This window comes from Pongo abelii, chromosome 10, assembly GCF_028885655.2.
Source record: "Pongo abelii isolate AG06213 chromosome 10, NHGRI_mPonAbe1-v2.0_pri, whole genome shotgun sequence".
NCBI classification, from domain to species: domain Eukaryota; kingdom Metazoa; phylum Chordata; class Mammalia; order Primates; family Hominidae; genus Pongo; species Pongo abelii.
In genome coordinates this window covers 63,375,123-63,394,577 of record NC_071995.2, presented here as the reverse complement: position 1 = coordinate 63,394,577, position 19,455 = coordinate 63,375,123, and the positions used below count along the sequence as shown (strand labels likewise).

General features: G+C 37.3%; 1 protein-coding gene across 6 annotated transcripts in view; it reads right to left on the bottom strand.

The window, feature by feature from the left end:
• MSRB3 (methionine sulfoxide reductase B3) overlaps positions 1 to 19,455 on the bottom strand; it is a 183,848-nt gene that overhangs the window by 59,223 nt on the left and 105,170 nt on the right. The window contains exon 5 of one of the 6 annotated variants that reach the window (XM_063711650.1): positions 1,899 to 3,895. Within the exon in view, the coding sequence (XP_063567720.1) occupies positions 3,840 to 3,895 (56 nt within the window). The 3' untranslated portion in view covers positions 1,899 to 3,839. 6 annotated transcript variants of the gene reach the window in all.

Genomic DNA, 19,455 nt, shown 5'->3' with positions numbered 1-19,455 from the left:
TTACCAGAGCCTAATCAATTTGTCATTTATTAGAGCCTAATCAATCTCGGAGAAAGAAAATACCCAACTCCAGCCCACTCCAGCCTTCTCCGTTGGGGAAAGGAAATAACCAATCCTGGCCCTTTCTAGCTTTGTTGTCTCATCAAACGGGGAAGGGTGAGACTGAGAAGTCACAGCCCAAGGGCGCAGGCTCACTGAAAGTCAGAGACATAATTATGGGTCTATAGAATGTACTCCCCATCCCCATATCTTACCACAAGATCAGAAGGGCTCCTGTATAATCACAAAAGATTACAACTGAAAGAACTACACATCTCAAACCATATTTAAGAAGTCTCTAGCCACAGAAAATAGTGAATGCAGTCTACCTCCTAGTCAGATAAACATGAAACTTCACACTAAAGGCCTACTACCTCAGATCCTTTTATCCAGTATATCACATTCAGCTTTCAACAAAAAAAAGATAAGGCCGGTGGCTGACGCCTGTAATCCCAGCACTTTGGGAGGCCGAGGTGGGTGGATCACGAGGTCAGGAGTTCGAGACCAGCCTGGCCAATACGGTGAAATCCCATCTCGACTAAAAATACAAAAATTAGCTGGGCATAGTGGCAGGCACCTGTAATCCCAGCTACTCGGGAGGCTGAGTCAGGAGAATTGCTTCAACCGGGGAGGTGGAGGTTGCAGTGAGCTGAGATCACACCATTACACTCCAGCCTGGGTGACAGAGTAAGACACCATCTCAAAAAAAAAAAAAAAAAAAAAAAGCATACTAGAAGACAAAAGCACATTTTGAAGAGATAGAGCAAGCATCAGAACCAGACTCAGATAGGGCAGAGATTTTCTAATAATCAGACCAAGAATTTAAAACAACTATAGTTAACATGCTCTAATGGAAAAAAACAAGCAAAGTTGCAAGAACAGATGATAATGTAAGCAAAGCAATGGAAACTCTAAGAAAGAATCAAAGAAAAATGCCAGAAATCAAAAGCACTGTGGCAAAAATGAAGAGTCCTTTTTATGCGCTCATCAACAGACTAGACACAACTGAGGAAAGAATCCGGGAGTTTAAAGAAAGGTCAATAGAAACCTCCAAAACAATAAATGCAAAGGGAAAAAAGTGAAAAAGACAGAATAGAATATCTAAGAACTGTGGGATAATTTTAAAGGGGTATCACATTTATTTAATAGGAATAGCAGAAGGAGCAGACAAAAAGGAACACAGAAAATGTTTAAAGTAATAATGGCTGAGGATTTTCCAAAATTAATGACAGACACCAAACCATATATCCAGGAAGCTCAGAGAATACCAAGAAGGATAAATACCAAAAAAAAACTATGTCTGGCAATATCGTATTCAAATTGCAGAAATCAAAGACAGAGAAATTTTTGAAAGAAGCCAGAAGGGAAAAAACACTTTACCTACGGCTGGAACAAGGATAAGAATTATGTCAGACTTCTCCTCAAAAACCATACAATGAAGAGAGCAGAGTGAAATATTTAAAGTGTTAAAAGAAAAAAAAAAAAAACACCAGGACAGAATACTGTACCCTGAAAGATTTTAAATTGAGAAAAAAAGTGAGAAAGTAATAAAGACTTTCTTAGACAGAAAAAAAAAAAAATTGAGGTTTTTCAAAACCATTTATTGAAAAGACTGTCCTTTCCCCATTGTGTGTTTTTGGCATCTATGTCAAAAGTCAATAGACTATAAATGCATAGATTTAGTTCTGGACTCTCTACACTGCTCCATTGGTCTATGTGTCTGTTTTTATACTAGTACTATGATGTTTTGATTAGTATAGTGTCTTAGCCCATTCCCACTGCTATAACAAAATATCTTAGACCAGATAATTTTATAAAGAACAGAAATTTATTTCTCACAGTTCTGGAGGCTGGGAAGTCCAAGATCAAGGCACTGGCAGATTAAATTTCTAATGAGGGCTGGCTCTCTCTGCTTCCAAGATAGTGCCTTGGGTGCCAGGTCCTCACATAGTGTAACACAAAAAGGCAAAACGGGCCTAGCTAGTTCCCTCTAATTCTTGTATAAGGCATTAATCCTACACTTGAAGGCAGAGCTTCCTAAATGACCCCAGCTCTTAACATTATGGCATTGGGGATTAAGTTTCAACATAAATATTGGGGAGGATACAAACATTTAAACCATAGCATAGATTTGTAGTAAATTTTGAAACCAGGTGGTGTGATGCTGCAATCTTTGTTCCTTTTGCTCAAGATTGCTTTGGTTATTCAGGGTCTCTTGTGCTTCCATATAAATTTTAAGGTTATTTTTTTCTATTTCTGTGAAAAATGTTATTTGGATTTTGAAAGACATTGCATTGACTCTGTAGATAGTTTTGGGTATACGGACATTTTAACAATATTAATTCTTCCAACCCATGAACACAGGATATTTTTCTATCTAATTGTTCTTCAATTCCTTTCATGAATGTTTTATAGTTTTCAGTGTACAGAACTTTCACTTCTTTGGTTAAATTTATTCCTAAGTATTTTAGCTTTTTAGTAGCTATGGCAAATGGGATAGTTTTCTTGATTTCTTTTTTGGATAGTTTGTTGTTAGATTATAGCCATGTGGCAGAATGAAACTGGACTCATCTCACACCATATGCAAAAACAACTCAGACTGGATTAAAGACCTAAATGTAAAACTTGAAACTGTAAAACTACTTGAACAAAACACAGAGAGAAAGTTTGATGACACTCGTCTGGACAGTGTGTTTTGGATATGACTCCAAAAACACAGGCAACAAAAGAAAAATAAACAAATGGGATCACATCAAACTAAAAAGCTCCTGCAAAGAAAAGAAAGCAATCAACAGAGTGAAGAGACAACCTACAGAACAAGAGAAAATATTTACAAATTTTATATCTGATAAGAAGTTAATATCCAAAATATATAAAAAACTCAAACTAAATAATAAGAAAATAAATAACCCAATTTAAAAATGAGCAAAAGACATGAATAGATATTTCTCAAATGTAGACATACAAATGGCCAACAAATATATGAAAAAAATGCTCAACATCACTAATCATCAGGAAAATGCAAACCCAAACCACAATGAGATGTCATCTCATACCTGCTAGGATGGCTATTATCAAAAAGGTGAAAGATAAAAAGTGTTGGTAAGAATGTGGAGAGAAGGGAACATGGTACACTGTTGGTGGGAATGTAAATTAGTATAGACCTTACAGAAAACAGTATTGAGGTTCCCCTAAAAATAAAAAACAACTACCATATGATCCAGAAATCCCATTACTGGGGTACGTATCCAAAAAATATGAAGTCAATATGTTGAAGAGATAATTGCGCCTCTAGGTACACTACAGCATTAATCATAATAGCCAAGATATGGAATGGAATTATATTGTTGTCTTTCAATGAATGACTGGATAAGGAATATGTGGTATATATATATGATATATATATATATATGATAGAATACTATTCGGCCTTAAAAAAGAAAGAAACTCTGTCATTAGAGACAACAACATAGACGAACCTAGAGGACATTATGTAAACTTAAGCCAGGAACAGAAAGACAAATACTGCATGATCTCACTTACATGTGGGATCTTAAAAAGTTGAATTTATAGAAGTTAAGTAAGCCAGGCATGGTGGCTCATGCCTGTAATCCCTGTACTTTGGGAGGCTGAGGCAGGCAGATCACTTGAGGTCATGAGTTCAAGACTAGCCTGGTCAACATGGTGAAACCTGTCTCTACGAAAAATACAAAAAAATTAGCCAGGCATGGTGGCGCACACCTGTAATCCCAGAGACTTCGGAGGCTGAAGCAGGAGAATTGCTTGAACCCAGGAGGCTTTCAGTGAGCCAAGACTGCACCACTGCACTCCAGCCTGGGCAACAGAGTGAGACTGTCTAAAAAAAAAAAAAAAAGTTGAGTAGAATGTTAGTTATCAGGGGCTGGTAGTCAGGGGTTGGGAGGAATTGGGGAAACGGGCAAAGTATACAAAATTTCAGTTATACTGAAAGAACAAGTTCTAGAGCTCTATTGTGCAACATGAAGACAATAATTAATAACAAGGTATTGTATACTTGAGAAAATTGCAAAGAGAGTAGATTTTAAGTGTTCTGATCACAAAGAAGTGGTATGTATATATTAATTAGCTTGACTTAGTCATTCCACAATGTATACATATTTCAAAACATCATGCTATACACCACATAGAAAAAAAATTTTTTTAATTGAAGTAATTTGTTACCAGTAACCTGACTTGCAAGAAATGTTAAAAGACATTCTTCAGAGAAAAGGAAAATGATATAAATCAGAAACTCAGATCTATGTAAACAAAGAGCATTAGGAGGAATAAATGTAGGTAAGAAATGTTTTTCTTTTCTTATTCTATCTAATGGCTAGCAGTTTGTTCATAATAGTAATAGTAAATACAAGTAAATCACTTGCATTCAGTGTTTATAATTTACCGATGAGTGAAATGAATGACAGCAATGACAAAAGGGATGAGAAGAAATATTTGGGAATATTCTGCAATAAGGCATTTTGTTACCCATAAAGTGGTATGGTGTTATTTGAAAGTGGGTTTGGATTAGCTGTAAATGTATATTGCAAACTCCAGGGCAACCACTAAAAAAGTTAACAAGAGCTGGGCACAGTGGCACACCTATAGTCCCAGCTATTTGAAAAGGTGAAGCAAGAAAATAACTTGAGCACAGGAATTTGAGATTGTGGTGCACTATGATTGTACTTGTGAATAGCACCTGCCCTCAGTCTGGGCAACATGGTGAAACTCCATCTCTAAAAAAGAAAAAGAGGTGGCTGGCAAGACGGCCAAATAGGAACAGCTTTGGTCTGCAGCTTCCAGCAAGATCAATGCAGAAGGCAGGTGATTTCTGCATTTCCAACTGAGGTACCTGGCTCATCTCATTGGGACTGGTTAGACAGTGGGTGCAGCCCATGGAGGGGGAGCCGAAGCAGGGTGGGGTGTCACTTGACCCAGGAAGCAGAAGAGGTCAGGGAACTCCCTCCCCTAGCCAAGGGAAGCCATGAGGGACTGTGCCATGAGGAACGCTGCACTCTGGCACAGATACTGCGCATTTTCCATGGTCTTCACAACCCACAGACCAGGAGATTACCTCAGGTGCCTACACCACCAGGGCCCCGAGATTCAAACACAAAACTGGGTGGCCATTTGGGCAGACACCAAGCTGCTGCAGGAGCTTTTTTTCATACCCCAGTGGCACCCAGAACACGAGTGAGACAGAACTGTTCTCTCCCCGGAAAGTGGGCTGAAGCCAGGGAGCCAAGTGGTCTAGCTCAGTGGATCCCACCCCCATGGAGCCCAGCAAGTTAAGATCCACTGGCTCAAAATTCTTGCTGCCAGCACAGCAGTCTGAAGTTGAACTGGGAAGCTTGAGCTTGGTGGGGGAGGGGTGTCCACCATTACTGAGGCTTGAGTAGGCAGTTTTCCCCTCACAGTGTAAACAAAGCCGCCAGAAAGTTCAAACTTGGCAGAGCCCACCACAACTTGGCAAAGCCACTGTAGCCAAGACTGCCTGTCTAGATTCCTCCTCTCTGGGCAGGGAATCTCTGAAAGAAAGGCAGCAGCCCCAGTCAGGGGCTTACAGATAAAACTCCCATCTCCCTGGGACAGAGCACCTGGGGGAAGGAGCTGCTGTGGGCACAGCTTCAGCAGACTTAAACGTTCCTGCCTGCCAGCTCTGAAGAGAGCAGCAGATCTTCTGGAACAGTGCTTGAGCTTTGCAAGGGACAGACTGCCTCCTCAAGTGAGTCCCTGAACCCCATGCCTCCTGAATGGGAGACACTTCTCAGCAGAGGTCGACAGACACCTCATACAGGAGAGCTCTGGCTGGCATCTGGCCAGCGCCCCTCTGGGATGTAGCTTCCAGAGGAATGAACAGGCAGAAGTCTTTGCTGTTCTGCAGCCTCCGCTAGTGATACCCAGGCAAACAGGGTCTGGAGTGGACCTCCAGCAAACTCCAGCAGACTTGCAGCAGAGGAGACTGAATGTTAGAAGAAAAACTAACAGGGAGGAATAGCATCAACATCAAAAGGATGTCCACACCAAAACCCCATCCAAAGGTCACCAACATCAAAGACCAAAGGTAGATAAATCCATGAAGACGGGGAAAAACCAGCATAAAAAGGCTGAAAATTCCAAAAACCAGAATGCCTCTTCTCCTCCAAAGGATCACAACTTTTTGCCAGCAAGAAAACAAACTGGATGGAGAATGAGTTTGATGAATTGACAAAAGTAGGATTCAGAAGGTGGGTAATAATAAACTCCTCTGAGCTAAAGAAGCATGTTCTAATCCAATGTAAGGAAGCTAAGAACCTTGAAAAAAGGTTACAGGAACTGCTAACTACAATAACCAGTTTAGAGAAGAATATAAGTGACCCCGATGGACCTGAAAAACACAGTGCAAGAACTTCGTGAAGCATATACAAGTATCAATAGCCAAATCGATCAAGTGGAAGAAAAGATATCAGTGATTGAAGATCAACTTAATGAAATAAAGCATGAAGACAAGATTAGAGACAAAAGAGTGAAAAGGAATGAATAAAGCCTCCAAAAAATATGGGACTATACGAAAAGACCCAACCTACGTTTGACTGGTGTACCCGAAAGTGATGGGGAGAATGGAACTAAGTTGGAAAACACTCTTCAGGAAAATATCCAGGAGAACTTCCCCAAACTAGCAAGCCAGGCCAACATTCAAATTCAGGAAATACAGAGAACACCACAAAGATACTCCTTGAGAAGAGCAACCCCAAGACACATAATCGTCAGATTTACCAAGGTTGAAATGAAGGAAAAAATGTTAAGGGCAGCCAGAGAGAAAGGTCAGGTTACTCACAAAGGGAAGCCCATCAGACTAACAGCAGATCTCTCTGCAGAAACTCTACAAACCAGAAGAGAGTGGGGGCCAATATTTAACATTCTTAAAGAAAAGAATTTTAAACTGAGAATTTCATATCCAGGCAGACTAAGTAAGCTTCATAAGCAAAGGAGAAATAAAATCCTTTACAGACAAGCAAAATCTGAGAGATTTTGTCACCACCAGGATTGCCTTATAAGAGCTCCTGAAGGAAGTACTAAATATGGAAAGGAACAACCGGTACCAGCCACTGCAAAAACATACCAAATTGTAAAGACCATCAACACTATGAAGAAACTGCATCAACTAATGGGCAAAATAATCAGCTAGCATCATAATGACAGGATCAAATGTACACATAACAATATTAACTTTACATGTAAATGGGTTAAATATCCCAATTAAAAGACACAGACTAGCAAATTGGATAAAGAGTTAAGACTCATCAGTGTGCTATATTCAGGATACCCATCTCACATGCAAAGACACACATAAGCTCAAAATAAAAGGATGGAGGAAGATTTACCAAGCAAATGGAAAGCAAAAAAAGCAGGGGTTGAAATCCTAGTCTCTGATAAAACAGACTTTAAACCAACAAAGATCGAAAGATACATAGAAGGGCATTACATAATCGTAAAGGAATCAATGCAACAAGAAGAGCTAACTATCCTAAATATATATGCACCCAATACAGGAGCACCCAGATTCATAAAGTAAGTTCTTAGAGACCTACAAAGAGACTTAGACTCCCATACAATAATAGTGGGAGACATTAACACCCCACTGCCAATATTAGACAGATCCACGAGACAGAAAATTAACAAGGATATTTGGGACTTGAACTCAGCTCTAGACCAAGTGGACCTAATAGACATCTACAGAACTCTCCACCCCAAATCAATAGAATATACATTATTCTCAGCACCTCATCACACTTATTCTGAAACTGACCACATAATTGGAAGTAAAACACTCCTCAGCAAATGCAAAAGAACAGAAATCATAACAAACAGTCTCTCAGACCACAGCGTAATCACATCAGAACTCAGGTTAAGAAACTCACTCACAACTGTACAACTACATGGAAACTTAACAACCTGCTCCTGAATGACTACTGGGTAAATAATGAAATTCAGGCAGAAATAAAAAAGTTCTTTGAAACCAATGAGAACAAAGACACAGTGTACCAGAATCTCTGGGACACAGCTAAAGCAGTGTTTAGACGGAAATTTATAGCACTAAATGCCCACAGGAGAAAGCAAGAAAGATCTAAAATCGACACCCCAACATCACAATTAAAAGAACTAGAGAAGCAAGAGCAAACAAATTCAAAAGCTAGCAGAAGACAAGAAATAACTAAGATCAGAGCAGAACTGAAGGAGATAAAGACACAAAAAACCCTTCAAAAAAATCAATGAACCCAGGAGCTGGTTTTTTGAAAAGAATGACAAAATAGATAGACCACTAGCCTGATTAATAAAGAAAAAAAGAGAGAAGAATCAAATAGACACAATAAAAAATGATAAAGGGGATATCACCACTGATCCCACAGAAATACAAACTACCATCAGAGAATACTATAAACACTGCTACACAAATAAGCTAGAAAATCTAGAAGAAATGGATAAATTCCTGGACACATACACCCTCCCAAGACTAAACCAGGAAGAAGTTGAATATCTGAATAGACCAATAACAGGTTCTGAAATTGGGGCAATAATTAATAGCCTACCAACCAAAAAAAAAGCCCAGGACCAGATGGATTCACAGACGAATTCTACCAGAGGTACAAAGAGGAGCTGGTATCATTCCTTCTGAAACTATTCCAAACAATAGAAAAAGAGGGACTCCTCCCTAACTCACTTCATGAGGCCAGCATCATCGTCATACCAAAACCTGGCAGAGACACAACAGAAAAAGAAAATTTCAGGCCAATATCCCTGATGAACATCTATGTGAAAATCCTCAATAAAATACTGGCAAACCAAATCCAGCAGCACATCAAAAAGCTTCCCCACCATGATCAAGTCAGCTTCATCCCTGCAAGGCTGGTTTAACATGTGCAAATCAATAAACATAATCCATCACATAGACAGAACCAATGACAAAAAACACGATTATCTCAATAGATGCAGAAAAGGCCTTTGATAAAATTCAACACCCCTTCATGCTAAAAACTCTCAATAAACTAGTATTCACAGAATGTACCTCAAAATAATAAGAGCTATTTATGACAAATCCACAGTCAATATCATACTGAATGGGCAAAAGCTGGAAGCATTCCCTTTGACAACCAGCACAAGACAAGGATGCCCTCTCTCGCCACTCCTATTCAACATAGTATTGGAAGTTCTGGCCTGGGCAATCAGGCAAGAGAAAGAAATAAACGGTATTCAAATAGGAAGACAGGAAGTCAAATTTTCTCTGTTTGCAGATGACATGATTGTATATTTAGAAAACCTCATCATCTCAGCCCAAAATCTCCTTAAGCTGATAAGCAACTTCAGCAAAGTCTCAGGATACAAAATCAACGTGCAAAAATCACAAGCATTCCTATACAACAATAATAGACAAACAGAGATCCAAATCATGAGTGAACTCCCATTCACAATAGCTACAAAGAGAATAAAATACCTAGGAAAACAACTTACAATGGTTGTGAAGGACCCTGTCAAGGAGAACTACAAACAACTGCTCAAGGAAATAAGAGAGGACACAAACAAATGGAAAAACATTCCATGCTCATGGATAGGAAGAATCAATATCATGTAAATGGCCATACTGCTCAAAGTAATTTATAGATTCAATGCTATCTCCATCAAGCTACCATTGACTTTCTTCACAAAATTAGAAACAACTACTTTAAATTTCATATGGAACCAAAAAAGAGCCCTATAGCCAAGACAATCCTAAGCAAAAAGAACAAAGCTGGAGGCATCACACTACCTGACTTCAAACTATACTGTAAGGCTACAGTAACCAAAACAGCATGGTACTGGTACCAAAACTGATATATAGACCAAGGGAACAGAACAGAGGCCTCAGAAATAATGCCACACACCTACAACCCTCTGATCTTTGACAAACCTGACAAAAACAAGCAATGGGGAACAGACTCCCCATTTAATAGATGGTGTTGGGAAAACTGGGTAGCCATAAGGAGAAAACTGAAACTGGAACCCTTCCTTACACCTTATACAAAAATTAACTCAAGATGAATTAGAGGCTTAAATGTAAGCACCTAAAACCATAAAAACACTAGAAGAAAATCTAGGCAATACCATTCAGACATACTCATGGGCAAAGACTTCATGACTAAAACACCAAAAGCAATGGCAACAAAAGCCAAAATTGACAAATGGGATCTAATTAAACTAAAGAGCTTGAGCACAGTAAAAGAAACTATCATCAGAGTGAACAGGCAACCTACAGAATGGGAGAAAATTTTTGCCATCTATCCATCTGACAAATGGCTAATATCCAGAATCCACAAGGAGCTTAAACAAATTTACAAGAAAAAAACAAACCCCATCAAAAAGTGGGCAAAGGATACGAACAGACATTTCGCAAAAGAAGACATTTATGCGGCCAACAAACATATGAAAAAAAGCTCATCATCACTGGTCATTAGAGAAATGCAAATCAAAACCACAATGAGATACCATCTCACACCAGTTAGAATGGTGATCATCAAAAAGTTAGGAAACAACAGATGCTGGAGAGGATGTAGAGAAATAGGAATGCTTTTACACTGTTGGTGGGAGTGTAAATTAGTTCAACCATTGTGCAAGACAGTGTGGCAATTCCTCAAGGATCTAGAACCAGAAATACCATTTGGCCCAGCAATCCCATTACTGGGTATATACTTAAAGGATTATAAATCATTCTACTATAAAGACATATGCACACGTATGTTTATTGCAGCACTGTTCACAATAGCAAAGACTTGTAACCAACCCAAATGCCCATCAATGATAGACTGAACGAAGAAAATGTGGCACATATACATCATGGAATACTATGTAGCCATAAAAAAGGATGAGTTTACGTCCTTTGCAGGGACATGGATGAAACTGGAAACCATCATTCTCAGCAAACTAACACAGGAACAGAAAACCAAACACTGCATGTTCTCACTCATAAGTGGGAGTTGAACAATGAGAACACATGGACACAGGGAGGGCAACATCAGACATTGGGGCCTGTCAAGGTGTGGGGGGCTAGGGGAGGGATAGCATTAGGAGAAATACCTAATGTAGATGATGGGTTGATGGGTGCAGCAAACCACCATGGCACGTGTATACCTATGTAACAAACCTGCACGTTCTGCACATATATCCCAGAACTTAGAGTATAATAATTAAAAAAAAGAAAAAGAAGTATAATTGTACTTTGCCAAATGATAATGGTAAGAGTATAGAGAAAATGGAATCATATAAAATGCTTGATTAAAACCAAGATAGTCAGGAAAATAATGGAAAACAAAAGAAAAAACCAATGGCAATAAATAAAATACCATGACAGATGTAGTAGATATTAATCCAACTATGGTGGATTACAAGTAGCAATGCAAGTTTGCTATTACTAAAGTGATTATATCAATAATCACTTTAAATGTCAATGGTCTAAATATACCACTTAAAAAGCAGAGATTGTCAGAATGGTTCAAAAAACAAGACCCAAATATATGCTGTCTACAAGAAATCCACTTTTAATATAACAAGAGATACAGATAAAAATGAAAGGAATGAAGATACACATATCATGCTGACACCAATCAAAAGATAGCTGAAGTAGTTATATTAATTTTTGACAGAGTGAACTTCAGCTCAAACAAAATTATCAGGGATAAGAGGGGAACTATATAATCATAAAGGGGTCAATGCTCCAAGAGGACATAACAATCCTTAATGTGTGTGCACCTAACAACAGCGCATCAAAATACATGAGGCAAAAACTGATAGAACTTCAAAGAGAAACAAACAAATCCATTATTATAGTTAGAGACTTCAACAAGCCTCTATTAGAAATGGACAGATCCAGCAGGTAGAAAATTAGTAAGGAAATAGTTGAACTTAACAACACCATCAATCAACTGGATATAATGAACATCTATAGACTACTTTATCCAGTGACAGCAGAATACACAGTCTTCTTAAGATGAAATGTTTACCAAGATAGACCACATCTAGACCATAAAACATATCTTCACCGGTTTTTTTTTCTTTCTTTCTTTCTTTTTTTTTTTTTTTGAGATGGAGTTTCACTCTTGTTGCCCAGGCTGGAGTGTAATGGCATGATCTCGGCTCACTGCAGCCTCTGCTTCCCGGGTTCAAGTGATTCTCCTGCTCAGCCTCCTGAGTAGCTGGGATTACAGGCATGCACTGCCACACTCAGCAAATTTTTGTATTTTTAGTAGAGACAGGGTTTCACCATGTTGACCAGGCTGGTCTTGAACTCCTGACCTCAGGTGATTCACCCACCTCAGCCTCCCAAAGTGCTGGGATTATTGGTGTGAGCCACTGCACCCAGCCCATGAAACACATCTTAACTAATTTTTAAAAATAGAAATAATACAATGTCTGGTCTCAAGCAACAGCATAATTAAAGTAGAAATCAATAACAGAAAGATAGCTAGAATATCAGAAAATGCTTGGAGATTAAACAACATACTTCTAAATGGCACATGGATCAAAGAAGAAAACGCAAGAGAAGTTTAAAAATACTTTGAACTAAATGAGAATGAAAATACAACTTATCAAAATACGTGGGATGCAGTGTAAGCTGTGCTTACAGGAAAATTATAGCATTGAATGCATTTATGAGAAAAGAAGAAAGGTCTATAATCAATCATTTAAGCTTCCATCTTAGGGAACTAAAGAAGGAAGGGCAATCTACGATAAGCAAAAGAAAAGAAAAAAATTTAGAGCAGAAAGCAATGAAATTAGAAATAGGAAATCAATAGAGAAAATCAGTAAAACCAAAAGCAGGTTATTTGAAAAGATCAATAATATTGACAAGCCTCTTGCTAGGTTAACTAAGATAAAAAGTGAGAAGGATAAATTAGTAAAATCAGAAATGAAAAAGAGGTCATCACTATTGATCCCATGGACATTAACAGGATAAGAGAATATTATGAAAAATTCTAAACCCACAAATTTGATAATCTAGAAAAAATGAACAAACTCCTTAACAGATACAATCTATCCAACTCACACAAGAAGAAATAGATAATCAGAACAGGTTTATATCTATTAAAGAAACTGAATCAATAATTAGTAACCTTACAAAACAGAAAGCACTAGCCCTATATGGGTTCACTGGTGAATTTTACCACAAATTTAAGAAATTAATGATACATATTTTCTACAGTCTCTTCCAGAAATACAATTGATTTTGTATATTGATCTTTTATTCTGCAACCCTGATGAACTTGTTATTATTTTTGCTGGATTCCTTAGGATTTTTTTTTTTTTTTAGATGGAGTCTCACTCTGTCACCCAGGCTGGAGTGCAGTGGTGTGATTTTGGCTCACTGCAACCTCCGCCTCCCAGGTTCAAGTGATTCTTCTGTCTCAGCCTCCTGAGTAACTGGGATTACAGGTGCTCACCACTATGCCTGGCTAATTTTGTATTTTTAGTAGTGACAGGGTTTCACCACGTTGGTCAGGCTGGTCACAAACTCCTGACCTCGAGTAATCCACCCGCCTCAGCCTCCCAAAGTACAGGGATTACAGGTGTGAGCCACCATGCCCAGCCAGGATTTTCTATATACAAGATCATATCATCTGCAAATAGAGATAGTTTTACTCTCTCCTTTCCAATCTCAGTGCCTTTTCTTTCTTTTATTTTTTTCCATTTTCTGTTCTTTTCTTTTTTCTTTTTTGGCCTAATTGGCTAGAACCATCAGCATAATGCTGAATAGAAATGGTGAAAACAGACATCTTTGTTTTGGGGAAAGCATTCTGCCTTTTCACCATTAAATATGGCACTAGCTGTCAGTTTTCACATGTCCTTTATTGAGTTAGGAAGTTTTCTTCTATTCCTAGTTTGCTGAGTGTGTTTATCATGAAAGATTGTCAGGTTTTGTCAAATACTTTTTCTATGTCTACTGATACAATCACCTTTATTCTTTTGGTGTAGCATATTATATTAATAGACTGTTCAATGCCAAACCAACCTTGCATTCCTAAGATAAATCACACTTGGTTATGTTTTATATGTTGCTGTATTTGGTTTGCTAGTATTTTGTTAAGGATTTTGTGTATGTATTCATAAAAGACATTGATCTATAGTTTTCTTTCCTTGTGATCATTGTCTGGATTTACCATCAGGGTCATAGTGACCCTGTAGAATGAGTTGGGACATGTTTCCTCCTCTTCTATTTTTTGGAAGAGTTGTGAATAATTGGCATTAATTCTTCTTTAAATATTTCACAGAATTTATCAGTGAAGTGATCCTGGCCGGGACTTGTTTTTGCGGGTAGTTTTTTAAGCACCAATTTAACCTCTTTACTTGTCTATTCAGTTACAAGTATATCCTATTTCTCAAGTCAATTTCAGTAGTTTCTGTCTTTCTAAGAATTTGTTCAGTTTATCTAAGCTATCTAATGTGTTGGCATTTGCCTGAATATTTTAAATGAATGTGTTAGTTTTATTTTTTATTACATAAGTAAAAAATTACATCCTCTTGAAATTTTGCTTGAAATTCTAAAATTTCAAGCAAAAATGTTTTAAATAAAATAAAATTAAAATTCAAGCATAAAGAAGTCTTTAATATATATATGCAAGCATATAGAAGCATCTAATTCATATATATGCATACATACAAACATGTTTTATATAAATGGTTTCATATTCCATATATAATTCAGTAACTAGATAATCTTTCCACCAGTCTACATATTCCTACTTAGAGTATAGAGTAATTTACCTTACTTATTTATAAATACCTTGTATTAAAATGTATTTTAAAACCATACAGGGATATTATGGATAAATATTTAGTGGCATAAATATTTAGCAGGTTACAAAGCAATATACTCAAGATAAATTCATTTTTATTAAAAAAATTTTTTAAAGAATCTAGAAGTACCCACATCCATACCCACACATCAAAAATAACACTGAGTCATAGGATTATGGGAGATTTTCTGTATTTTATAATATTTGTATTATATGTATATGTGTGTGTGTATGTATGTCCTTTGTAAACAGGTAAATACACACACACATAAATATATACAAAACAAGAATAGCAAACACAAACCATAAAATAAGGTGGTAGGCTTTTTTTTTTTTTTTTTTTTTGAAATGGAGTCTCGCTCTGTTGCCCAGGCTGGAGTGCAGTGGCGCGATCTCGGCTCACCGCAAGCTCCGCCTCCCAGGTTCACGCCATTCTCCTGCCTCAGCCTCCCATAGCTGGGATTACAGGCGCCCGCCACCATGCCTGGCTAATTTTTTGTATTTTTAATAGAGACGGGGTTTCACCGTGTTAGCCAGGATGGTCTTGATCCCCTGACTTCGTGATTTGCCCACCTCGGCCTCCCAAAGTGCTGGGATTACAGGCATGAGCACCTGGCCGGCATTTTTTAAAGTGTCTCCCTTATAATAAAATGAAAGGTTGAAATTCTTTAATTTGAAAATAAATATTCTCATAATGGATAAAAAATAAAAATAAAAATTCAGCTACATTATATTTCTAAGAGGCACACATAAATTTAAGTGACAAGTATGGTCAAATATAAGACAATAGCAAAGGTAAATGCATACAACATAAAGAAAGTACGGATAATACTATCAAGCAAAAAAATGAATTCCAACAACAGTGACAAAAATAAAAAAAATATTTTTAATAGAAAGTAATAATTCAGAAGACATAACACTAAAGAATTTTTATTTACTATAGAGCAGTAAACCATATAAAACAAAAACTATTAGAAATACTAAGAAACTTTGTAATCTTCAAATATTGTGGGAGCTGTTAAAGTACATCTTTCGATACAAAAAATAAAAGTAAAAAATGAGGAAGAAAATATAAATAATATAATTAACAAGCCTTACTGAATAATAGAACTCTTTCTGTGCATTTACAACTACAATTCGTTCCAGAGCAACAAGTCAACAAGAGGGAACATGAAATGGAAGAAACAGAACACACTCTTGAGGAATCATGGAGAAAGTAGTACTGAAGAAGTCAAAATGTCAGCCAAATTTACAGGCTCACAACTACTTGGCTGAGATTCAGGGGCAACATTCTGGATCTTAGAAAGTGAGTCTGACTTGAGAGGATTGCAGTTCTTGGCAGGTTCCTGACAACAATGACTGAGAAACAGTAACCAAGCAAGAAGGACTGAATTGGGGTACCAAAGGTATTACTTGGGAATCAGACAAAAGACCAGTTGTACGAATTGAGACACAGTCAGTAAAGGACTAGCCATAAATTGTGCCCTAATGCTGAACTATAATATATGGGATTAGAGCTAGTTAAATCCACTCATTCCTCAGTCCTTGATTCACTCTTTTATTCAAGCAAATATTCATTGAATTTCCATTAATAATCAAGAAGTATGCTAGATGCAGAGGTAAAATGGTAGAAAAAATAGACACCCACTATTTCTACCCCTGTGTAATTTATTACTACTTCTAAGGCTGACCAGCAGTTCACCCCTCCTTCTACATGCACATTAGAATAGTCTAGGGAGCTTTTAAAACAATGCCAGTGCCTGGGCTCCAACTGCAGAGACTTTGAGTTAATTGATCTCGGATGGGCCCAGGCACCTCTGTTTTCAAAAAATTCCTCACATAATTTTTATGTGTGGCTAAGATTCAGAAAAACTGTTCTAAATGCAATTTGACCTGGTAACCAAAGTTAGGGTTTGGCTTAAAGTGAGTGTAAATACTAACAATTCCAGGTGCATGTAACAGTACTACTGTAGCAGGAAAATCAGGCAGGCCCTTTAGAGTTTTATCATTCAAGGAACTCTACTTTGGAAGTCATCAATTATCCTCTTCTCCTCTCCATCTGTGGATTCCTGGGACACTCTCCCATTTTCTTTTAGCACTTGGCTCAAATTTTCTCTTTCTAATCCAACTTTTCATGATCCTCTATAACTTCAACAATTATATTGATAACTCTTCCAGCACTCTGGCTTCTTCTTTAATACATTATAAGTTAAAAATATTTAGTGAACTAGCCTTAAAATCTAATTTTTCTGTTATGTTGTTTCTATAGTAAAGTGTATTCTAAGTTCAAAACAACCAACTTACAAATGAACTTTTGAAAAACAAGCTATTCACCTTTTTTGAGAACATTCTGTTTATCACTTACTGGCCATTATTTGATATGACAGTATTACTTGTATGAATATAAATTACAAACAAAAAACAGAGCCAGGGGACCCACATAATAAGTTTCAGTCTACATCTGTAAAGTCAGAAATTATAAGTCTACAACCAGAAGCACATATCCTGGATATCTCTATTTAACCAACAGCAGCAGCTTCTTGCCTCTGAAGAGAAATACTCTCCTGTCACTAATCACTTTCTCACATTTTCTGGGGAAGGAGCCAACTCATCTTTACTTTTAACTAAAGGCTGTTTGACTGTTAGTCTTACATTCAGTGAAAATATTATGAGACAATCCACCCATTATTGATGTGAACCTACCTCCTCTTAGCTTGAGATGATTGGTTGCTTTGTTTCAGGTTGGTTCTCTTCCTTCTCCTTTAATGCTTCCACCCATCATTCACTGAAGAGTTCCTCTTTTCCCTCCTCTAACATTTTGTGCAGGTCAACATGTTCCTATCATTCAAATACTTGATGGAAAACCCTATGCAAATCACGTTCCCTGTCCTTTTCATCATGAACATCAATACTACATAAAAGAAAATTTAAAAACAACTGGAACATACTGAAAGCTTATGGACATACAAACACCGTTTCACAAAAATTCCTACTCTATTCTTTTGCCAAAGGCAAAGACAGTTGGGGTAAAAGGATTAGGAATTAATATATATACCTTTTATATTTCTGAATACATGTTCTTGTAAATTAAACTAGAAAATTATAGAAAACTATAAGAAAGATAATAAATCAACTGCAATCTTATCACAATGAAATAACTATCATTAAAATCCAACAGGGATTTGGATTTTTTCCATGTAGAGAGTATGGTACCTTGCCTGCCTCTGTTATTGGACATTTAGGCTGTTAAGGGTTTTTTTGCCACAATAAATAATGTTCTATGAACATTCTTTCATGTTTATCTCTGAATATTTTCTTCAAGAAGTCTCCCAAAGTGGAATTACTGGGTTAAACAATTACCAAATTGCTTTTCAGAAAGATTGCATCAATTTATATTCCCACTAGTAATATTCGAGAGTAAACATCTCCCCATACTCTTAAATCCCTAATTTTTGAGTAAATATTCTTACAGTTGATGCAATTTGCATTTCTATGAGTAATAGAGGCTAAACTTTTGCAAATGCTTATTGGCCTTTAGTAATTCTTCAGTTTTCCTCTGTTTTTTTTTTTATTAGGTTATTCCTATGAATAAAAGAAAATACAAACAGCATAGTGTACTGAGAACCTTAATTCCAGTGGAAAGAGGAGATAAGAGAAGAGGACAAAGCTGAAGGAGTTGCGTTTGGGGTTTTGTTTGATTTTCTTTTTAAGACAGTATGACTTGAGTTTATCTTCAGGCTGTAGGGAAGAAGTCAGCAGAATTAAAGAGCTTCAGGAATTAGAGTAAATGACTGATGGAGTAACATCCCATAGGAGAGAGTTGAGATGACTACTTTGAACTAGAAAAAAGGGCATCTCTTCCTCCAAGCATATAGAAAGGAGGTTCAGTGTAGATATAAATGTTTGTTAGTTTCAGGAAAGAAACGCTCAAGCTTCACAGCGTTAAATTTCTCTATGAAATAGGAGGCAAGATGATTGTTCAAAAAGAAAATGGTGGTAGAAAAGGGGATTTGAGAAAAGTGATAAAGACACAGAAGGACTGCAGAATAGTGCCAAGAGGCAACCTAAAATTGAAGACCATAAATCTTTAGTGGCAATTATCCCATAATTATACTCTTTCCTCCAGCAGGGCCATGCAGCCTGTGTGAAGGAGCTACAACTGAAAGCAGATGGTTGAGGATTTTTCTGGGGAATTTAGCATAAGGAAAACAAATCCAGGACCCAGAGAGCACTGGCAAAAGTGAAAAATGGTCACCAAAGAGTCTAGGATGGATGGGAAGGGAAGTAAAATGATGAAGTACATAACAGACTGGGAAGAAAGGGAAGGGGTCGGAACATGGAGGTTGAAGACACTCAGTTGTTGATTGGACGGTCCACATGGTCACTGAAATCGCACGTGAGGATAGCAAGAATTAGAGTGGAAAACTAAGATCCTCAATAAATGAAGGGCATTACCAGGGAGCTAATAAATCACAGCAATGATGAAAGTTAATAAGTGGCTGTATAAGGAGTTCTTACATGAGAAAGGAAAAGTGAGGTTCTGAATGAGGTAATGAAGAGTTATTGCCTCTATTCTTGCAGCTGCAAGAGGGACCTTGGG